Source organism: Schistocerca gregaria, chromosome 1 (assembly GCF_023897955.1).
Source record: "Schistocerca gregaria isolate iqSchGreg1 chromosome 1, iqSchGreg1.2, whole genome shotgun sequence".
In the NCBI taxonomy this organism is placed as follows: domain Eukaryota; kingdom Metazoa; phylum Arthropoda; class Insecta; order Orthoptera; family Acrididae; genus Schistocerca; species Schistocerca gregaria.
Genome location: NC_064920.1, coordinates 161,680,033 through 161,698,791, shown reverse-complemented (window position 1 = coordinate 161,698,791; position 18,759 = coordinate 161,680,033). Strand labels below are relative to the sequence as shown.

The following is an 18,759-nucleotide window of genomic DNA, read 5'->3' as shown; positions in this document are numbered from 1 at the left end:
TTTATTGCATTCCTCGGCAACGTGAATTTGTATATTCCTGAATTTCCCTGAACATTTCTGTATTTCCTTCTTTTTTCGATCAACTGAAATATTTCTTCTGTTCACCATGGTTTCTTCGCAGTTACCTTCCTTGTACCTATGTATTTCTTTCCAAATTCTGTGATTGCCCTTTTTAGAGATGACCGTTCCTTATTGCAGAATCTATAGCCTTAGAGAACTTCAAGCGTATCTCTTCATTCCTTAGTAATTCCGTGTCCCACTTCTGTGCGTATTGATTCTTCCTGACCAATGTCTTAAACTTCAGCCTACTCTTCATCACTACTAAATTGTGATCTGAGTCTATATCTGCTCCTGGATATGCCTTACAATCCAATATCTGATTTCGAAATCTCTATCTGACCGTTATGTAGCTAACTAGAACCTTCGCATAACTCCCGGCCTTTTCCGAATATACCTCCTCCCCTTGTGGTTCTTGAACAGGGTATTCGCTACTACAAGTTGAAATTTATAGCAGAACTCTATTAGTCTTTGTCCTCTCTGATTCCTAGTACCAAGCCCGTATTCCCCAGTAACCCTTTCTTCTACTACTCCAACGACCGCATTACAGTCCCCCATGACTTACGTCTTCTTTTACATACTGAATTACCCGGTCAGTGTTACCATATGCTGACTCTCTCTCTCTTCATCTTCGGCTTGCGACGTCGGCATGTATACCTCAACTGTCGTTGCCCCTGTTGGTTTGCTGTCGATTCTGATAATAAGAACCCTATCACTCAACTGTTCGCAGTACGTCGGGCAAGAGCTCCGCCTGGGGACTGGGTGTTTGTGTTATCATTTCATCATCATTCCTGAAAGTGACGACATTGGTCTGAGTAAATATTGGGCATTTGTCCGAGCACTGATAACCGAGCAGTTGAGCGCCCCAGAAACAAAACATCATCATCACCATAGAGCAAGAGAGAGTCCTGAACCTCTGTCCGCTTTCCGCCCTCTTCGACGTGGCTTTTGGCAGAACGAGGTGACTTCTTATGCCGTAAGTCTTCGGCCGCCTTGCTGATGTTTTTTATCCAAAACTTAAGCAGTGGTGTGGTTCAAACCCGGGACTGAAGACGTTTTGATTACTAATCAAAGATGTTACCCCTGGACCAAGAGGCCTACGCTTACTGGAAGTCAGTGGTGTAGGCCACAAAAATTCGTACATCCAACACATCCATGCCCAGTATCCACCTGATGCTGGAGTGTAATACTCAGACATGCATAGTGGAAAGTATAATAAATGTCAGTGGTTACAACAATTCGTAATTTCGATTGACGTTCATAACAGTCAAGCCTAACTATATATCTTCCAATTTAAAGCTAATTGAGTTTCTTAATAAAGCTTCCAGTCGGAAGCAATCCGATGAGTTATGATACTGCTGTTTGACTGTTAAAGAGCGGTGAGTTCAAGAGAATTTTCTCTCTCTCTCTCTCTCTCTCTCTCTCTCTCTCTGTGTGTGTGTGTGTGTGTGTGTGTGTGTGTGTGTGTGTGTGTGTAGTTGGTCACTCGTACAGTAAACAGTAAACACTGACGGTGTCTCCACTGGTCCTTTCATGTAAATGACGACACTCCCAGCGCTCTTTTTTTATGCCTATGCTGATACGGGTCTACGGCTGACAGCTTGCTACGGGTCGCCACCTTCACAAATCGATATATTAAGACCTGTGTAACCGCATCCGTTCGTTCCGTCATTGCCGACCCTGTCAATGTCAAGGAGAGCTGTAATCAGCGTTCTTGGAATGCCACACGACGGCGGTGAAAATAAGCTGCGTCTGGTCAAGGCCACCACGCGGCCATGGCGTACGTCCAACCAGTCATGCAGGCGGGGTGAGGTTCTCCTGACTCGCCTCCGCATCGGGCACAGTCCCTTAACGCATGGTTTTTTACTCCGGCGGGAGGACCCCCCCAATCTGCAGAGCTTGTGGCGTCCAGATTACTGTCCGCCACATTTTACTTGACTGTCCTTTATTCTCTGACCAGAGGGCGGCGGTTTCCCTGCCACCGGATTTGCCCTCTATTTTGGAAGACGACGCAACGACTGTGGTTAAGGTCTTACGGTTTTGTGTCCTGTCCAGTTTGTTGCCTCGGATTTTAGGGAGAGGATTTTAATGTGCTGCTGGGTGACTGGCTCACCCAGGTGTTAGGTAAGAGGTCCGTCAGTCACGATTACCTACTTGTTTCACTTCGATTTCTGTTCTCTTTTCCTTGTGTTTCCGTTCCCTTCTTAGTGCGTTTCGGCTCCTCTTGTTTTGCTTCTGTATGTGAGGATTTGGAACTGCGTCAGGTCTGTGTCTTTTAGCCGTTCTCCTTGTTCGGTGTTCGCCTTCGTCCCTTCACCGCATGTGTTCCTGTTTCTATGCGTCTGGGCGCTGATGACCACGCTGTTTAGCCGCCGAAAACCTCAAACCACAAACACACACACACACACACACACACACACACACTCACACAACGTTACTCAGCTGATAGATCTCCCACAGTGAGGAAGTAACTGGCAATATGTAGAAGTATTTCACCACAGGAAGAGTGCGCCATATTGGTGACAATGACAGCGTTGACGAATTTAAACGAAAGCTGACATATTAACTTCCATCAATGGGCGTCTGCAATAATTCGTCGAAGAGGAATCAAGATTCTAAAACTGGCATTTTTGGTGACAACTCATTTGACGAGTTTGAGAATGTGTGATGCCAGAAGGAATTTCATCTGCATCTACATTTATTCTTCGCAAGCTACCAAACGGTGTGTGGCGGAGGGTACTTTACGTGCCACTGTCATTACCTCCATTTCCTGTTCCAGTCGCGTATGGTTCGCGGGAAGAACGACTGCCAGAAAGCCTCCGTGAGCGCTCGAATCTCTCTAATATTACATTCGTGATCTTCTCGGGAGGTACAAGTAGAGGGAGGCAATATATTCGATACCTCATCCAGAAACGCGCCCTCTCTAAACCTGGCGAGCAAGCTACACCGCGATGCAGAGCGCCTCTCTTGCAGAGTCTGCCACTTGAGTTTGCTAAACATCTCCGTAACGCTATCACGCTTACCAAATAACCCTGTGACGAAACGCGCCGCTCTTCTTTGGATCTTCTCTGTCAACCCGACCTGGTACGGACCCCACACTGATGTGCAATACTCAAGTATAGGTCGAACGAGTGTTTTGTAAGCCACCTCCTCTGTTGATGGACTACATTTTCTAAGGACTCTCCCAATGAATCTCAACCTGGTATCCGCCTTACCAACAATTAATTTTATATGATCATTCCACTTCGAATCGTTCCGTACGCATATTCCCAGATATTTTACAGAAGTCACTGCTAACTCGTGTTTCTTCTACTTTCATATAACCACACTATAAAGGATCCTTCTTTCTATGTATTCGCAATACATTACATTTGTCTATGTTAAGGGTCAGTTGTCACTCCCTGCACCAAGTGCCTATCCGCTGCAGATCTTCCTGCATTTCGCTGCCGGCCGCGGTGGTCTCGCGGTTCTAGGCGCGCAGTCCGGAACCGTGCGACTGCTACGGTCGCAGGTTCGAATCCTGCCTCGGGCATGGATGTGTGTGATGTCCTTAGGTTAGTTAGGTTTAAGTAGTTCTAAGTTCTAGGGGACTAATGACCACAGCAGTTGAGTCCCATAGTACTCAGAGCCATTTGAACCATTTTTTGCATTTCGCTGTAATTTTCTAATGCTGCAACTTCTCTGTATACTACAGCATCATCCTCGAAAAGCCGCATGGAACTATCGACACTATCTACTAGGTCATTTATATGTATGTTGAAAAGCAACACTCGACTGTGGCACGCCAGAGGTTACTTTACCGCCTGTAGACGTCTCTCCATTCAGAACAACATGCTGTGTTCTGTTTGCTAAAAACTCTTCAATCCAGCCACACAGATGGTCTGATATTCCGTAAGCTCTTACTTTGTTTATGAGGCGACAGTGCGGAACTGTATCGAACGCCTTCCGGAGGTCAAGGAAAACGGCATCTACCTGGGAGCCTGTATCTAATATTTTCTGGGTCTCATGAACAAATAAAGCGAGTTGGGTCTCACACGATCGCTGTTTCCGGAATCCATGTGGACTCCTAGACAGCAGATTCTGGGTTTCCAGTAATGACATGAGACGCGAGCAAAAAACATGTTCTAAAATTCTACAACGGATCGTTGTCAGAGATATAGGCCTATAGTTTTGCGCGTCTGCTCGACGACCAAGAACAAGGCAAGACACAATACTAATCGTGTCACAAACGTTTCATAATCACAATATTTGCTGAAGGTTGATTATTCTCACACTTAAAAGATAAGAATATTAAATTAGTACATGCCAAGTGTGGCTGTGCTGATTTAGCCGACAGGGCACTAGACTCCGGGCTTGGGAGCCAGAGTTCAGTCCCGGATAGGGGCGGCAAGTTTTACTCCTTCCAGTTCCTCCAGGACGGCCCCAGGTCCACTCACAAAGGGATCGCGTGTGCTAGTAATCATCGATCTCGCCAAATTTATGGCATATGCAGGGCTTGGCTGGAGGTGAGAACTTCAGATAGCCAAGCGTTTAGAATAAAAGAGGATTTTTGCGCGGGTCGGGGTGAGAGATGAACCATTTATGGTAGCGCAATTTCAAGGCAGCGGTTGACGCAGTGGAAAGTGAACAGAACGGTAACACTAGGTTCAAAAATGGCTCTGAGCACTATGGGACTTAACATCTGAGGTCATCTGTCCCCTAGAACTTAGAACTACTTAAACCTAACTAACCTGCGGACATCACAAACATCCATGTCCGAGGCAGGATTCGAACCTGCGACCGTAGCGGTCGCGCGGTTCCAGACTGTAGCGCCTAGAATAACTCGGTCACTCAGACCGGCGGTAACACTAGGGTCGTGGGTTCTAACCCCTATGTGCAACATCTTTTATTTTCAATTTGTACTTTACTTACATTGAAAATAAACCGAAAAATGCTCGACACATTTTATTTATTAATATCTTCATAAAAGTCATACAAAAGAATGGCAAAGAAAAATTGGGAATGTTAATGATCTACAAGAAAGAATTGTACTTAAAGCGTCCACGAGAATTCTGCAAGTAACTTTCCTAGCAGGAATCGTAAATAAGGACTTCCGTTAGCTTCATTTTCACCTTCGACTAGCCCACTGCAGCTGCAGGCGAACAGCAGGTTCCACTGCGTTTAAGTGTAAGTCAAATATAAAATCATAAAACAATCTAATTTTATACACGAAATTCTCGTGTAAAAATTAGAAACCCTTCCTGGAAGTTCATTTTTAATCCCAAATTTCTTTTGCTTTTCCTTTTGATACCTTTTATGAAAATATTAATAAATGCAATATACTGGCGATTATTCCGGTTTATTTGCAATATAAGAAGCGTAAAAAACTGAAAATGTGCAGAATAAGAGTTTTCACATGCAGACGCGAACCAGCGACCGTCGTATTACCGTTCCGTACTCTTTTTCGCTGCGCCAATTGCTGCTTTGAAATTAGGCAAACATAACGGATCACATCTGGCCCGGTCGGCGCCAATAATTCCTTTCCTTTTTCTAAATTCTTGGCCATTTGGAGCTTCCACTAATCTCACTTTTACTTCAGGGCAAACCCTGCATACACCATAAATTTGGACGAAATCTGTAATGAGGAATAGGCACGGACCCCTTGCCAGCCTGCTCTCAAATGAGAACGGGGAACTGTCCCGTGAATAAAAGGCAGCGGGGGCGATGGGCCCGCCATCACCCCTCCCCCTTCCCCCACCCCCTTCTCCTTATGCCACTACTAAGAAAGGCTTTCCTCTACCTGGAGCCACACCGATAGAAAAACGAAAGATACATTAGTGAAATATTATAAGTGTCCAAAAGAGGAATGCTTGTATAGGAAGTGGATTCATGCTTGCCGTGGAAATTATAGTATCAGTATTAAAATTTCAACTGGGAACTTAGCGAAAGTTGCTTCACAGTTATTTTACTTAATAGATTCAGTGATTCTTTAAAAAACCTTAGAAGTCCCAAATATTTGGTAATATTTAGTATAAAAATACCTGGTTGCGTAGTGGAAAGCAAGGGAACAAGGTTTAGAAGGCAAAGACAGGAAACATGGAAATACAGCCTGGTTGTTCTCGAGGTTATCGCACGAAGTTTACAACAAGACTCTGGCATAGCTTTAAGAAGTAGAGAATATTCACTGATTATGGAAAATGAAAATTCTGTGAGATTCAATTCCGCTCCGTAAGACCGCATTGAAAGAATAATTGTACAGGGAGTCCCAGAAAAATGTGTACTCTCTTTTTATGAGTGTATCTCTAATATTTATTAAGATACGGAATAATTTCAAAATCCAGTTTAATGTGAACATAGAAACCCCTCATTTATCGAAAATGTTCAAACTGTTGGCCATAGCAGATGGCTAGTAGAAATCCTTGGGTAACACAAGAGATATTAAAATTAAACGATGAAAGGACAAAATATAAAATTGCAATAAATGAGGCAGGCGAAAGGAAATTGTTGTTGTTGTTGTTGTCGTCTTCAGAGACTGGTTTGATGCAGCTCTCCCCGCGTCTCTATCCTGTGCAAGCTTCTTCATCTCCCAGTACCTACTGCAACCTACATCCTTCTGAATCTGCGTAGTGTATTCATCTCTTGGTCCCCATCTCGATTTTTACCCTCCACGCTTCCCTCCAATAATAAATTGGTGATCCATTGATGCCATTATGTCCTACCAACCGATCCCTTCTTCTAGTCAAGTTGTGCCACAAACTCCTCTTCTCCCCAATTCTGTTCAGTATCTCCTCATTAGTTATGTGATCTACCCATATAATCTTTAGCATTCTTCTGCAATACCACATCTCGAAAGCTTCTATTCTCTTCTTCTCTAAACTATTTATCGTCCATGTTTCACTTGCATGCATGGCTACACTCCATACAAATACTTTCAGAAACGACTTCCTGACACTTAAATCTATACCCGATGTTAACAAACTTCTCTTCTTCAGAAACGCTTTTCTTGCCTTTGCCAGTCTACATAATATATGACTTAGGCCATCTTCAGTTATTTTGCTTACCATCTACTACTTTAAGCGTCTCATTTCGTAACCTAAGTCCCTCAGCAGCACCTGATTTATTTCATCTACATTCCATTATTCTCGTTTTGCTTTTACTTAAGTTCATCTTACATCCTCCTTTCCATTCAACTGATCTACCAAGTCCTTTGCTGTCTCTAGCAGCAAACCTCCGAGTTTTTATTTATTCTCTCTGGACTTCAATTCCTACTCCAAATTTTTCTTTCGTTCTCTCTACTGCTTGTTCAAAATACAGATTGAATAACATTGGAGATAGGCTACAACCCTGCCTCACTCCCTTCTCGACCACTGCTTCCCTTTCCTGCACCTCGACTCTTATAATTACCATCTGGTTTCTGTACAAATCGTAAATAACCTTTCGCTCATTGAATTTTACCCCTGCCACCTTTAGAATTTGAAAGAGGAAATTCCAGTCAGCACTGTCAAAATGTTTCTCTAAGTCTAAAAATGTTATAAACGTAGGTTTGTATCTCTTTAACCTATTTTCTATGAGAAGTCGTAAGGTCAGTATTGTTTCGCATGTTCCTACATTTCTCCAGAACCCAAACTGATCTTCCCCGATGTCGGCTTCTACCGCTTTTCCCTTCTTCTGTAAAGGATTCGTGTTAGTATTTTGCAACCGTGACTGGCAATGGCGAGAAAAGCGTTTCTGATGAAGAGAAATTTATTAACATCGAGTGTAGATTTGAGTGTCAGGAAGTTTTTTCTGAAAGTATTTGTATGGAGTGTAACCATGCATGGAAGTGAAATTTGGACGATAAACAGTTTAGACAAGAAGAGAAAAGAAGCCTTTGGAGATGAGGTTCTACAGAAGAATGCTGAAGATTAGATGGGTAGATCATGTAACTTAAGAGGAGGTACTGAATAAAACTGGGGAAAAGAGAAATTTGTGATACAACCTGACTAGAAGAAGTGATCGGTTGGTAAGACACTTTGAGGCATTAAGGGATCACCAATTTAGTACTGGATTGAATCGGAGGGTAACAATTGAAGAGGGAGAACAAGAGATAGGTTCAGTAAGTAGATTCAGAATGGTGTGGGTTGTAGTAGTTACTCGGAGATGAGGAGGTATTGCACAGGACAGGATAGCATGGAGAGCTGCATCAAACCAGTTTTTGGACTGAAGACCACAACAGCAACAGATTTTTACGTATTTTATACTCTAATAAAACTTCAGTTTTCTTGAAAACGTTTTCTACATCAAATGCTCGTAGTTACTGCTGCGCAGTCACTTGCATTCCTGTGTCACTCTATGTATAGGTTACGTCACTCGCTATGCAGGCGCACGAGGAAGGACGCAGCTTGCACTTCACTCATTCGCTCACTTGCTACGCGCGCAAAGAAACAGACGCTGCACAACTTAGTCACAACTTTCTGCACTAATGGGCTCATCAAGCGTTCGAATACATTTAGAATTAGAATTTCTTTTTAGCTGTCGATTTTCTATGTTTTCTACACTACCGGCCATTAAAATTGCTACACCACGTAGATGACGTGCTACAGACGCGAAATTTAGCCGACAGGAAGAAGACGCTGTGATATGCAAATGATTAGCTTTTCAGAGCATTCACACAAGGCTCGCGCCGGTGGCGACACCTACAAAGTGCTGACATGAGGAAAGTTTCCAACCGATTTCTCATACACAAACAGCAGCTGACCGGCGTTGCCTAGTGAAACGTTGTTGTGATGCCTCGTGTAAGGAGGAGAAATACGTACCATCACATTTCCGAATTTGATGAAGGTCGGATTGTAGACTATCGCGATTGCGGTTTATTGTATCGCGACATTACTGCCCGCGTTGGTCGAGATCCAATGACTGTTAGCAGAATATGGAATCGGTGGGTTGAGGAGGGTAATACAAAACGCCGTGCTGGATCCCAACGGCTTCGTATCACTAGCAGTCGAGATGACAGGCATCTTATCCGCAAGGCTGTAATAGATCGTGCAGCCACGTCTCAATCCCTGAGTCAGCAGATGTAGACGTTTGCAAGACAACAACCATCTGCACCAACAGTTCGACGAGGTTTGCAGCAGCATGAATTATCAGCTCGGAGGCCATGGCTGCAGTTACCCTTGACGCTGCATAACAGACAGGAGCGCCCGCGATGGTGTACTCAATGGCGAACCTTGGTGCACGAATGGCAAAACATTTTTTCGGATGAATCCAGGTTCTATTTACAGCATCACGCCTGAGTGTTTGGCGACATCGCGGTGAACGCAAATTGGAAGCGTGTATTCGTCATCGCCATATTGGCGTATGACCCAGTATGCCATTGCTTACACGTCTCGGTCACCTCTTGTTCGCACTGACTGTACTTTGAACAGTGGACGTTACATTTCAGATGTGTTACGACCCTTGGCACTACCCTTCATTCGATCCCTGCGAAACCCTACAGTTGAGCAGGATAATGAACGACCGCATGTTGCAGATCCTGTAGGGCCTTTCCGGATACATAAAATGTTCGACTGCTGCCCTGGCCAGCACATTCTCCAGATGTCTCACCAATTGAAAACGTCTGGTCAATGGTGGCCGAGCAACTGGGTCATCACAATACGCCAGTCACTTCTCTTGATGAAGTAGTGCTCAGAGCCATTTGAACCAAGACATGTCTGCGAATTTTTGTTGCACGGCTTGCTAACCGGCATATACCGCCTTGATGTGCTATACAAAAAGTGAACAAGATGGATCTTCACAGCGGGGCACGGTTGCCATCATTGAAATAAAAAGTGACTGACGTGAAACAATGATTGTTGGCCTCTCCTGCAAAGTCTGTTCGACTTTTATCTCAGGAATGTGGAATGTTACGGAGCACATGACACAGAACTGCAAAAAAGGCAGCCCCATTCAGGTTTACAGTTGTTTAGGAACTTAAGGGGAGGTTTACTTTATTTGGCACGAGAAAAGCATGTTCTTTGAGAATTTTTACTCGGGATGTGTTTTAGATACCAATGTCAAATTTAGTCAAAATGTTTATTGATATTTCCCATACAAACTGGAATTTTTTTTGACAGGAAATGTCGAAGAGCAAAGGCGGAACTGCCGTCGGAACAAAACAAAATTTGGATATAGACTTCCACGCGTGGTATGTCACAGGTCAGCCGGCTCGTCTGAAATCAAAATTGAGTTGACGTTAGCGAAGGGCATAAGATTCTTTAAGAGTTGCACCTCGCTTAAGTTATTTTGATTATAGTAAACAAAATGGCGACCATTTGAAAAAAGAAATAGGGTATTTTCATCGTTTTTCCGACTTCGTCGGCCAAATAAAAATATTTATAGTTGATGGATCGGAATAAAAGCGGTACAACTCCTAGGCAGTTTAGTTAGCTTCGTCAGAAACAAATAATCATGCCAATCGGTTCAGTAGATTTGAAGTAACCATAACGCGCGATAAAGAAAACGTCATTTCGAGAAAACCGCGTTTGAAGTTTTGACTACATATAAATGCAATATTATGCAACGTACGTTCAATCTGCTATTCCGAGTCCATAAACTAGTCCTTCCTCTTGCTCATGGCGTTCTACTCGATCTGGGCCATCCTGCGCTGCAGCAGAGCCGCTCGTAAGGCGGGTGACAAGCGGTTTTCGGCCGCTTGAATCCGGTGGTCGTCCGAATGCTTGGTGAACTGCATCGAATAGAGTCCCAGGGTGACATCCATCGTTGTCATGGTCTTCAGAATTGCTGAATACCCTTCGCTGAAGCTGCTCACTGCCAGGAAAGTCGCAATCTCCACAGTCTTCCCACCAGAATGCAAATGCTTGGGGGCTAACTCCCAAACACACTCGTTCAAACTTTCATTTGAATTTTGTGTTTCCTCCCAAGCACCGGTACAATAACTAGTCCTGGTGCGTGAAAAAGGCCGATTTCAGGCAGGTGCATTTTTTTGTTCAACCGCGAATAACAAAAAAAATGTTTCAGGGATGGATTCTAAACACTTTTATGGATACAAAAATGCAATTGAAAATCGATTTTTGAACGAAAAGATAGTAAATTTCCCCTTAATGCCAATAACAAAGATAAACACATTACATTTTGCCTTTGGTTTCAGCAATTTGTTGCTTAGGAGCCAGGAATATTGCAGTACGCTTCAGTGTTGAGGCGTAGTTCCTCCTTTCTGGCTATGTAAACTCTCAAAACACACATTTGTAGTGTAGACTAATGAAAATTACATGCACTAGACGAACAACCCCACAATTCATAAAAGATTGGCGTGACCTGTGCAACATCACAGAGGGGCATCATGGGACCAATGTTTTTCGACTCTACTGTGACAAGTGCAGTTTACATCCAAATATTTCGGGAATTTGTGAACCAGTTGGACGATGAAGAATTTACGTTCGGCTGGTACCAACAGGACGGTGCCACATGCCACAACCAACCATGGCTGAGGTCAAATCATTTTTCCCTAGCTGAGTGAGTTCGAAAGGATCGTGGCCCCCAGGGTCCCCTAATTTAACACCACCTGACTTTTTCCTCTGGGTGGCCTAAGTGACGAGGGCTACAGGAACAAATCATTTAGTGATTCATCTTTATTTCCCAATGATCAAGGTATATTATCTTCATTTCCTCATATTTATGCAAAGCCTTTAAGTGTAATTTAAGTACATATTTGTGGAGCCTCTTTCGAGTGGGCCACCCTGTGTAAGTATGTGTTTTATGTAAATATGTGTGAGAAACAGGTGGTTATATTTTTGAATAATTTTTTTCATAATGTGGGGCCACAGTCATAACATTTCTTTAAGGTCCTTACCACCATTGGACTGTTTATCTGCAGTGTTACATTTACACTTACACAATCATGATTTCGGTTTCAAAGTGCCATTATCAAGTGTTTTCGGAAAGCAGGTTAGACAATAATAGTGAAATACATAACAAGCGATATAAAGGTATAAAAATCCATATTTGTACTGCCTAAGATGACATACTGTCGTCTTAAAGTACGCTATTAGACACATTGTCTAAGAATTATTTGCACTTATTCCTAAGTAATGCTCCACCACATATAACAGGATTTACATGACTGATGATATGTACATCATAAATATTGCTTCAAACCTTACTGGTTAATTGAGCGAGTGCAATAAGTATTTGCACTGTATTGTATTAATTCTGAATTGAGGCAAAATTACACAACTTAAGAGTTGGTCATGTGTTAATTTCACGTACAAAGCTGTATGTTTACCCACTAAAATGTACTTTAAACAACGTCAATGACTAGCTGGACTGCTATACTTATGGATGCAGCGAATATTATCGAGAGGTTTGTTACTGTTTGTGAACAGGGAACTTCATTGTATACTAAGAGAGACGGGTACTGTAAAGATGTAAAAATTAGCAAGTCTATTCAAAAACATAGAAGCTAAAAATCAGCTTCAGCACCAACAACAACGTAAGTAGGAAGCTTATTCACAATATAAAACCACCAGATAGAAGTCTTGATGCATCTGACATTTACAAAATTACCTGCAGCCAATGTAATAAAATTATATCTGCCAAACAGGCAGAAATTTCAGAACCCGATTCAAAGAACATTTAGACTGCTACAGGCCTGATAAATGTAACAAATCAGCAGTAGCAACTCACACTGAAGACACAGGCCACCCTTTGAAAATCGAAGACAACCTCGAAATTTTACACAAAATAGGAAAAAGTAACAGAATGGATATCATAGAAGAAAATAAATTGCTCCTAACCTTTCCTATCCTACCAGACACTGAGTCCAAAGACAAGAAAAATGTCACCTGCATGCAACAGGAGTTTCTTTGACCAAGACAATTTGACACTTAGTCAACTGTCATTCAGTCAAAACGGTGTACTCAGTAATGAAACAAAGCGTTAGGCTCTGCCAGAAATATCGACTCTAATACTGTGTTTTAATACTACAGTAGGCCATCTTGGGCAATTTATAACATTTGTAAGTAAGCATTACAAATATGGATTTTTATACAGTTATATCACTTGTTACGTATTCCACTGTTATTGTCTAACCTGCTTTCAGGAAACACTTGATAATGTCACTTTAAAGAAATATATATTGGAAGACACACTGTACGTCCCTCTAGAACTGGAAATTCCCCTAGGTCCTACAAGCAGTCGAGAGTCATCGCGAATTTTGTCTCGGAATGCCGACAAGGTCTGGCCACTTCGACAAGTCCACGGGTACTGCAGACAGCCACTTATGTTCTCCAAGAGACACCTTGCTCACAACAGGCTGCGCTGAGCCAGCTGGTTGCCGTGCAATCCGACGTGTTCTGACGGCAGCCGCAGACAGGAAATCCTAGCTGCCCAACGCGCGGGCTGCCACGAAACGTCATTGTTTTATTGGCTACCGCAGCCATGCTCTAGCGCTGGTCACGTGGCGTTGTGTTTGTGGCACAGTTTCTCGCGCGCGCCATCCTGTGGCAGGGTTGTTGCGGGGAGCTCCTGCTCCTGCACCGCAGTTATGGACAGTGATAGTATCGGCCGTCCGAAAAATATTACCTTTGTACTGAACTTTTTTTGTCACTGAGCAGTGTTTCGTTTTTCACCATATAAGCTCTCTTTCTTTTTTCATTAGTACATCATATTTCTAACTTATTTGTATCTATACAGCATTGCTGTTTAGTTTCGTTATTGTTTTCCTATTGTCAAGAACAATACATACTTCAGTGACAGCCGTCAGCCGCTGGGTTTATGTTTTCTGCCTAGGGTGACCATACGTCCCGATTAATCGGGATTGTCCCGTTTTTTGAGGCTCAAAAATTTGTCCCGACTTTTTTTTAAGGCATGCAATATGTCCCGATTTTCAAGGATTATTTTCAGACATTTGCAAAGTAGTTAAAATATTTTCTGAGTATCGATTTTATAAACTATCAATTTAAACTGACATTCCGTACGTAGGTACCCCCTGATAATGTTCAGCTTAAGCACTGTAATTGTTGCGTAATCTTATTTTCTTTGCTTTTGCTTGCCATTGTTGTCAGCACTCAGTATCAGTTTCGTGAAGCAAGTCGTGGCGATGCCGAAACGAAAATCAAAGTTTTCGGAAGAGCTTCATAGGAAATTTCCTTGCTTCACTGCTGCAGTTAATGACTGTTAAAGCAAAATGGAACTGTGTCTCATGATGGTGCTGCAGATCTCAAGCATGATATGGAATCAGAGAAACACAGGCAGAATCTTCGATCGGCAGGTTCCACGCAAAAAATGACGAGATATTTTTTAACTTCAAATACACAGGAACAGAAAAACATAGCTGCAGCAGAAGGAATCCTGTCATTCCACGTTGTTAAACACCACCAAATCTGTCATTCTAGTGATGCAGTGTTCAACTAAATAAAAAAAATCCTGATTCTAAGATTGCAGAAAATGTTTCGTGCGGAAGAACAAAGTGGGACGCAATTATCAACAATGTTATAGCTCCGCATTCCCAGAAACAGGTAATAGCTGCTGTAAACACTGCAAAAAACTTTTCAATATCTACTGATGCTGGCAACTATGGGCATCAGAAAATTTTTCCTGTGATAGTTCCGTATTTTTCTGTAAGTGAGGGTGGACTGCAGACGAAATTGCTTGATCTTGATGAATTGCACAACGAAAAGTCCGAAACAATTTCCAATTATCTTTCTCATGTTATATAGTCATACAGTATCATCTCCAAGTGTGTTGCATTTGGTGCAGACAATACTAACTGTAATTTTGGGGGATAATGAAAGACGGTAATAATGTTTTCACACATCTGAAAGAAAAATTAAAAAACTCTAACATTGTTGACATAGGTTGTTCAGCACATGTTGTTCATAACACACTTCAAAGTGCTTGTGATGTTTTACTCGTTGACATTGACTGTATGGTCATGAAGTTGTACAAACATTTTCATATTTTTTCTATTCGTGTTGCAGAACTCACTGAATTCTCTGAATTTGTTGGTGTCACTTACAAAAATTTACTTTTCTTTTCCAAAACAAGGTGGCTTTCATTGTTGCCAACCATAGAAAGGATCTTGAAAATGCATGAACCTTTGAAATCTTAATTTTTCTCACAGTCTAACTCAAAGTGCCTTGCAATCTTAGAGTTTTTTCAGTGATCCTATAATTGAATGTTATTTAGTTTTTGAACATTCACAAAGGAGTGTTTTCCAACAATCCATTCTGAGCATTGAGAAAGAGAATAATTCCATATGTGAAGTATTAGCAGTCTTAAATAAAGCTTTGACAAGTCTAAATTCAAGGAAACATGAACATTTTGTACCATTAAGTGTAAAAATACTGCTGAATGATTGTGATGACCAGTCTGTTAAGAAATTTGACATAGCAGTATCAATGTTTTATGATGCTTCAGTAGACTATTTACGCTCATGGTTAGAAAAAATAGCTGAGTTTTCTGTATTCTCATGAATGATGCTCACAGAATCACCAGAATGGTCAGCAGATGAAAATACTTTAATGTGGCTAAATGAAAATGGCATTCTATTAAATGACAGCCTCGTATTTGATGAAATATTTCATATACAGTCATTTGTAAAACAACAAGTGGAAACAGACAGTGAACAATTGAATCAGTTGATGGCACATGAAAAATGGTGTAGGTTATTCAGATCTTTCCAGTTTAATGAACAGTTCAGAGAATCGCTTAATATAGCGCAGTAATTCTTTTCACTCCCTGCCCACAATGCAAATGTTGAAAGAGTTTTCAGCTTACTATCGTCACAGTGGACAGATGACAGGAACAGATTTACGGTGAGGAGCGTTAAGTGTATTTTACTGACCTGTTTAAACTTCAGTAAATACACTTGTGCTGACTTCTATTCATACCTATTAGGCAAACCTGAGTTGCTGGATGAAGTTTCATCTTCGAAAAAATATGATTGCAGTGGGGAATCGACAAAACCATAAATTCCTTGTGGTCGCTAAGAACTTTTTTTTGTAGTAATTGTTACTGTGTGTCTTTCTACATTCTGTGTTATAAATGTTACATTTCATAATAAGTAAATTTCAGAAAATTTGAAATGTATTCTTTCCAGTCTTTCCATTATTTGTTTGGTTTTGTACACACACACACACACACACACACACACACACACACACACACACACACACACACACACACCAGCGAAGGCTATATTTGCAGAGGAAGAAGAAATGTTAGCATTAAAAGTGATATTATCGAGAAATAAAAATTGTCCCACTTTTTGGCCAAGAAAATGTATGAAAGTCCCACTTTGTGTGTGTATGAAGTCTTAAGGGACCAAACTGCTGAGGTCATCGGTCCCCTGGACTTACACACTACTTGAAGTAACTCAAACTATTTATTTTCAGCCATAATGGCTATGTTGTGAACTTTGACTGTGTGGGATGATTATTTATTTCAAGTTACTGCTACCAGTCACTTTTTATTTTATGCTTTATCTAACATAATGCAACGCGTTTCGAACATGTTCTGTTCATCTTCAGGCCTTTATACATACATACATATAGAGAAATGTTACTTAAAAATAATGTCTTAAATAAAAATTCTTAGAAAAAAGACAAATTCAGGAATGCATTTCATGGGTAGAACATTTTAGTGTCAGAATGGTAAATCTGCGGAAATCAAAGAAACTCTGTGATGAGATGTTGAAAAAATAAAGGTTTCTGAGAACTAATTTAAAATAAACAAAAAGTACATTCACTTAATAAATGAAAAAGATTTGGAGCAAAGTTTTACCTGCGATTTAAAGACAAGTTGTTGACCTCTATTGCAGCCCATGACCAAGGGAGGGGGTACAACGACATCCATACATGTAACTAACAAAAAATGTAAACACACGGGGACAATGAAGTGTCAGTCTTATCCTTAACAAACATACAATGCCGGCTACGGCAATTAGCATGGACAATATTTAATGGAGACAACAATGCCACATCACCAATAGCCATTTCTTTTGACACAAATATAACGAGACCCAAATGAGTAATTGTTAGGCTGGTTTTATTTTTAACATTCATTGTTACCAGCTTACCTTCAACAATTCTCTTCAAAATACCTGCAAAAGGATTCCATCTAAACCACTCAAATTCTTCAACAAAATAACAGAATGAATAGATGGATTATACCCTCCAAATCAAAATTCGGAACAATAAGACACATACACTTCCTGTTTATGACCTAACACCTTTTTCAATCAACGTCGACTTCCCTATATTTCTGTCACCAAACAAATACAATTGAGGTTTCCTCAGCTTTGTTGAATGAAAGGACGCATTGTATGCTTCTTTAGTCCAATCGGAATACAACAAATCAATGCAACAATCCACGACGTTCCTTCCAATACTTCTCAATAAACTTCACACGCGATCAATGACTATCCAAAGAAGGGTCGGTGTAATCGAACTTCTTGATACGTTTAGAACACCTACGTAATCGAACATTAAAAGTCATGGCAGACTCATTACAATTTGTAAACGGTTCAGCATCGTACTTTGTAATATATATTAATGCTGAATTCTACTCTTACATGATTGAACATCAAATACACTTACAATAAGACCGAGCATACATTCCAACTTAGTCCTAATATCAGACAATAGATATATATTCGATGTCTTAAAATATGTGTGTAAATGCGTCTTCTCACCTTCAGAAAATTTCTCTTCACACACACAATATTCCAATACGTAAAGATCTGTTAACAAGCACTGACAAAATGCAGCTACACATCGAACAGAGTCTGCATCCACTGTAACTAGAAAAGACGTACTACCCTTTTTATACGTATTGGGGTCTGGAGACGCCATTGGAACATATCCAAGCCTGTTTGGCACGTGCTGACCTACTGCAGAAGCAGCTAACCTTGGCGAACGCTGAGTGGTGACGTCACTTAATGGGCATCACGGATTCGCTGGAGTTGTAATAATAGACTCCAGTGAAGATGTTGAGGGGTGGGGACCTACCAAGGTCACTGGTGGTCTTGCACAACAGAGGATGACTCATGAAATATCCCCTGGCAGTTCATGCAGTCACATGTCCCGGCTTGCATTAGAGGACGGTGAAAGTCACTTCCTTGACCTCGTTCTCATTGCATCACTTTCAGAACTACGTTTCTCTTGCTTCTTCTCTCTAGATACGTAGAATGACGCCATCCTGTGATATTTCTTCATACAACTTATGAATTTTTTCAAATCTCTGGTGAACACAGTTTTCATATAGACACTTCCAAACTGAGAGTTCAATTTTCTTTTTGACAACAACTGTAAGCCTAGCAATCTTACCCTATAATGTTGGATGCCTCTTTACCCATGAGGCACATTTCTAGCATGGCCTTCGGCTGTGCGTCTGGTGTCGCCATTAAAATTCCTGCACCACGAAGATGACGTGCTACAGACACGAAATTTAACTGACAAGAAAAAGATGCTATGGTACGCTAATAATTAGCTTTTCAGAGCATTCACACAAGGTTGGCGCCGGTGGCGAGACCTACAATGTGCTGACATTAGGAAAGTTTCCAACCAAACAGCAGTTGACTGGCGTTGTCTGGTGAAATGTTGTTGTGATGTCTCGTGTAAGGGGCAGAAATACGTACCATCACGTTTCTGACTTTCATAAAGGTCGGATTGTAGCCTATCGCGATTGCGGTTTATCATATTGCGACATTGCTGCTCGCGTTGGTCGAAATCCAATGATTGTAAGCAG

General features: G+C 41.5%; 1 protein-coding gene across 2 annotated transcripts in view; it reads right to left on the bottom strand.

Moving 5' to 3' along the window:
• The window catches only part of LOC126335679 (gamma-butyrobetaine dioxygenase-like), a 111,650-nt gene extending 93,820 nt beyond the window's left edge, over nucleotides 1-17,830 (bottom strand). Inside the window, exons 1-2 of one of the 2 annotated variants that reach the window (XM_049999137.1) lie at nucleotides 17,705-17,830; nucleotides 16,795-16,874 (exon numbers count right to left, since the gene is read on the bottom strand). In XM_049999137.1, coding sequence (XP_049855094.1) covers nucleotides 16,795-16,862 — 68 coding nt within the window. In that variant the 5' untranslated portion in view covers nucleotides 16,863-16,874; nucleotides 17,705-17,830. The remainder of the gene's footprint in view (nucleotides 1-16,794; nucleotides 16,875-17,704) is intronic. The other variant, XM_049999152.1, reaches the window with a different exon arrangement.
• Between the last annotated feature and the right edge of the window lie 929 nt (nucleotides 17,831-18,759).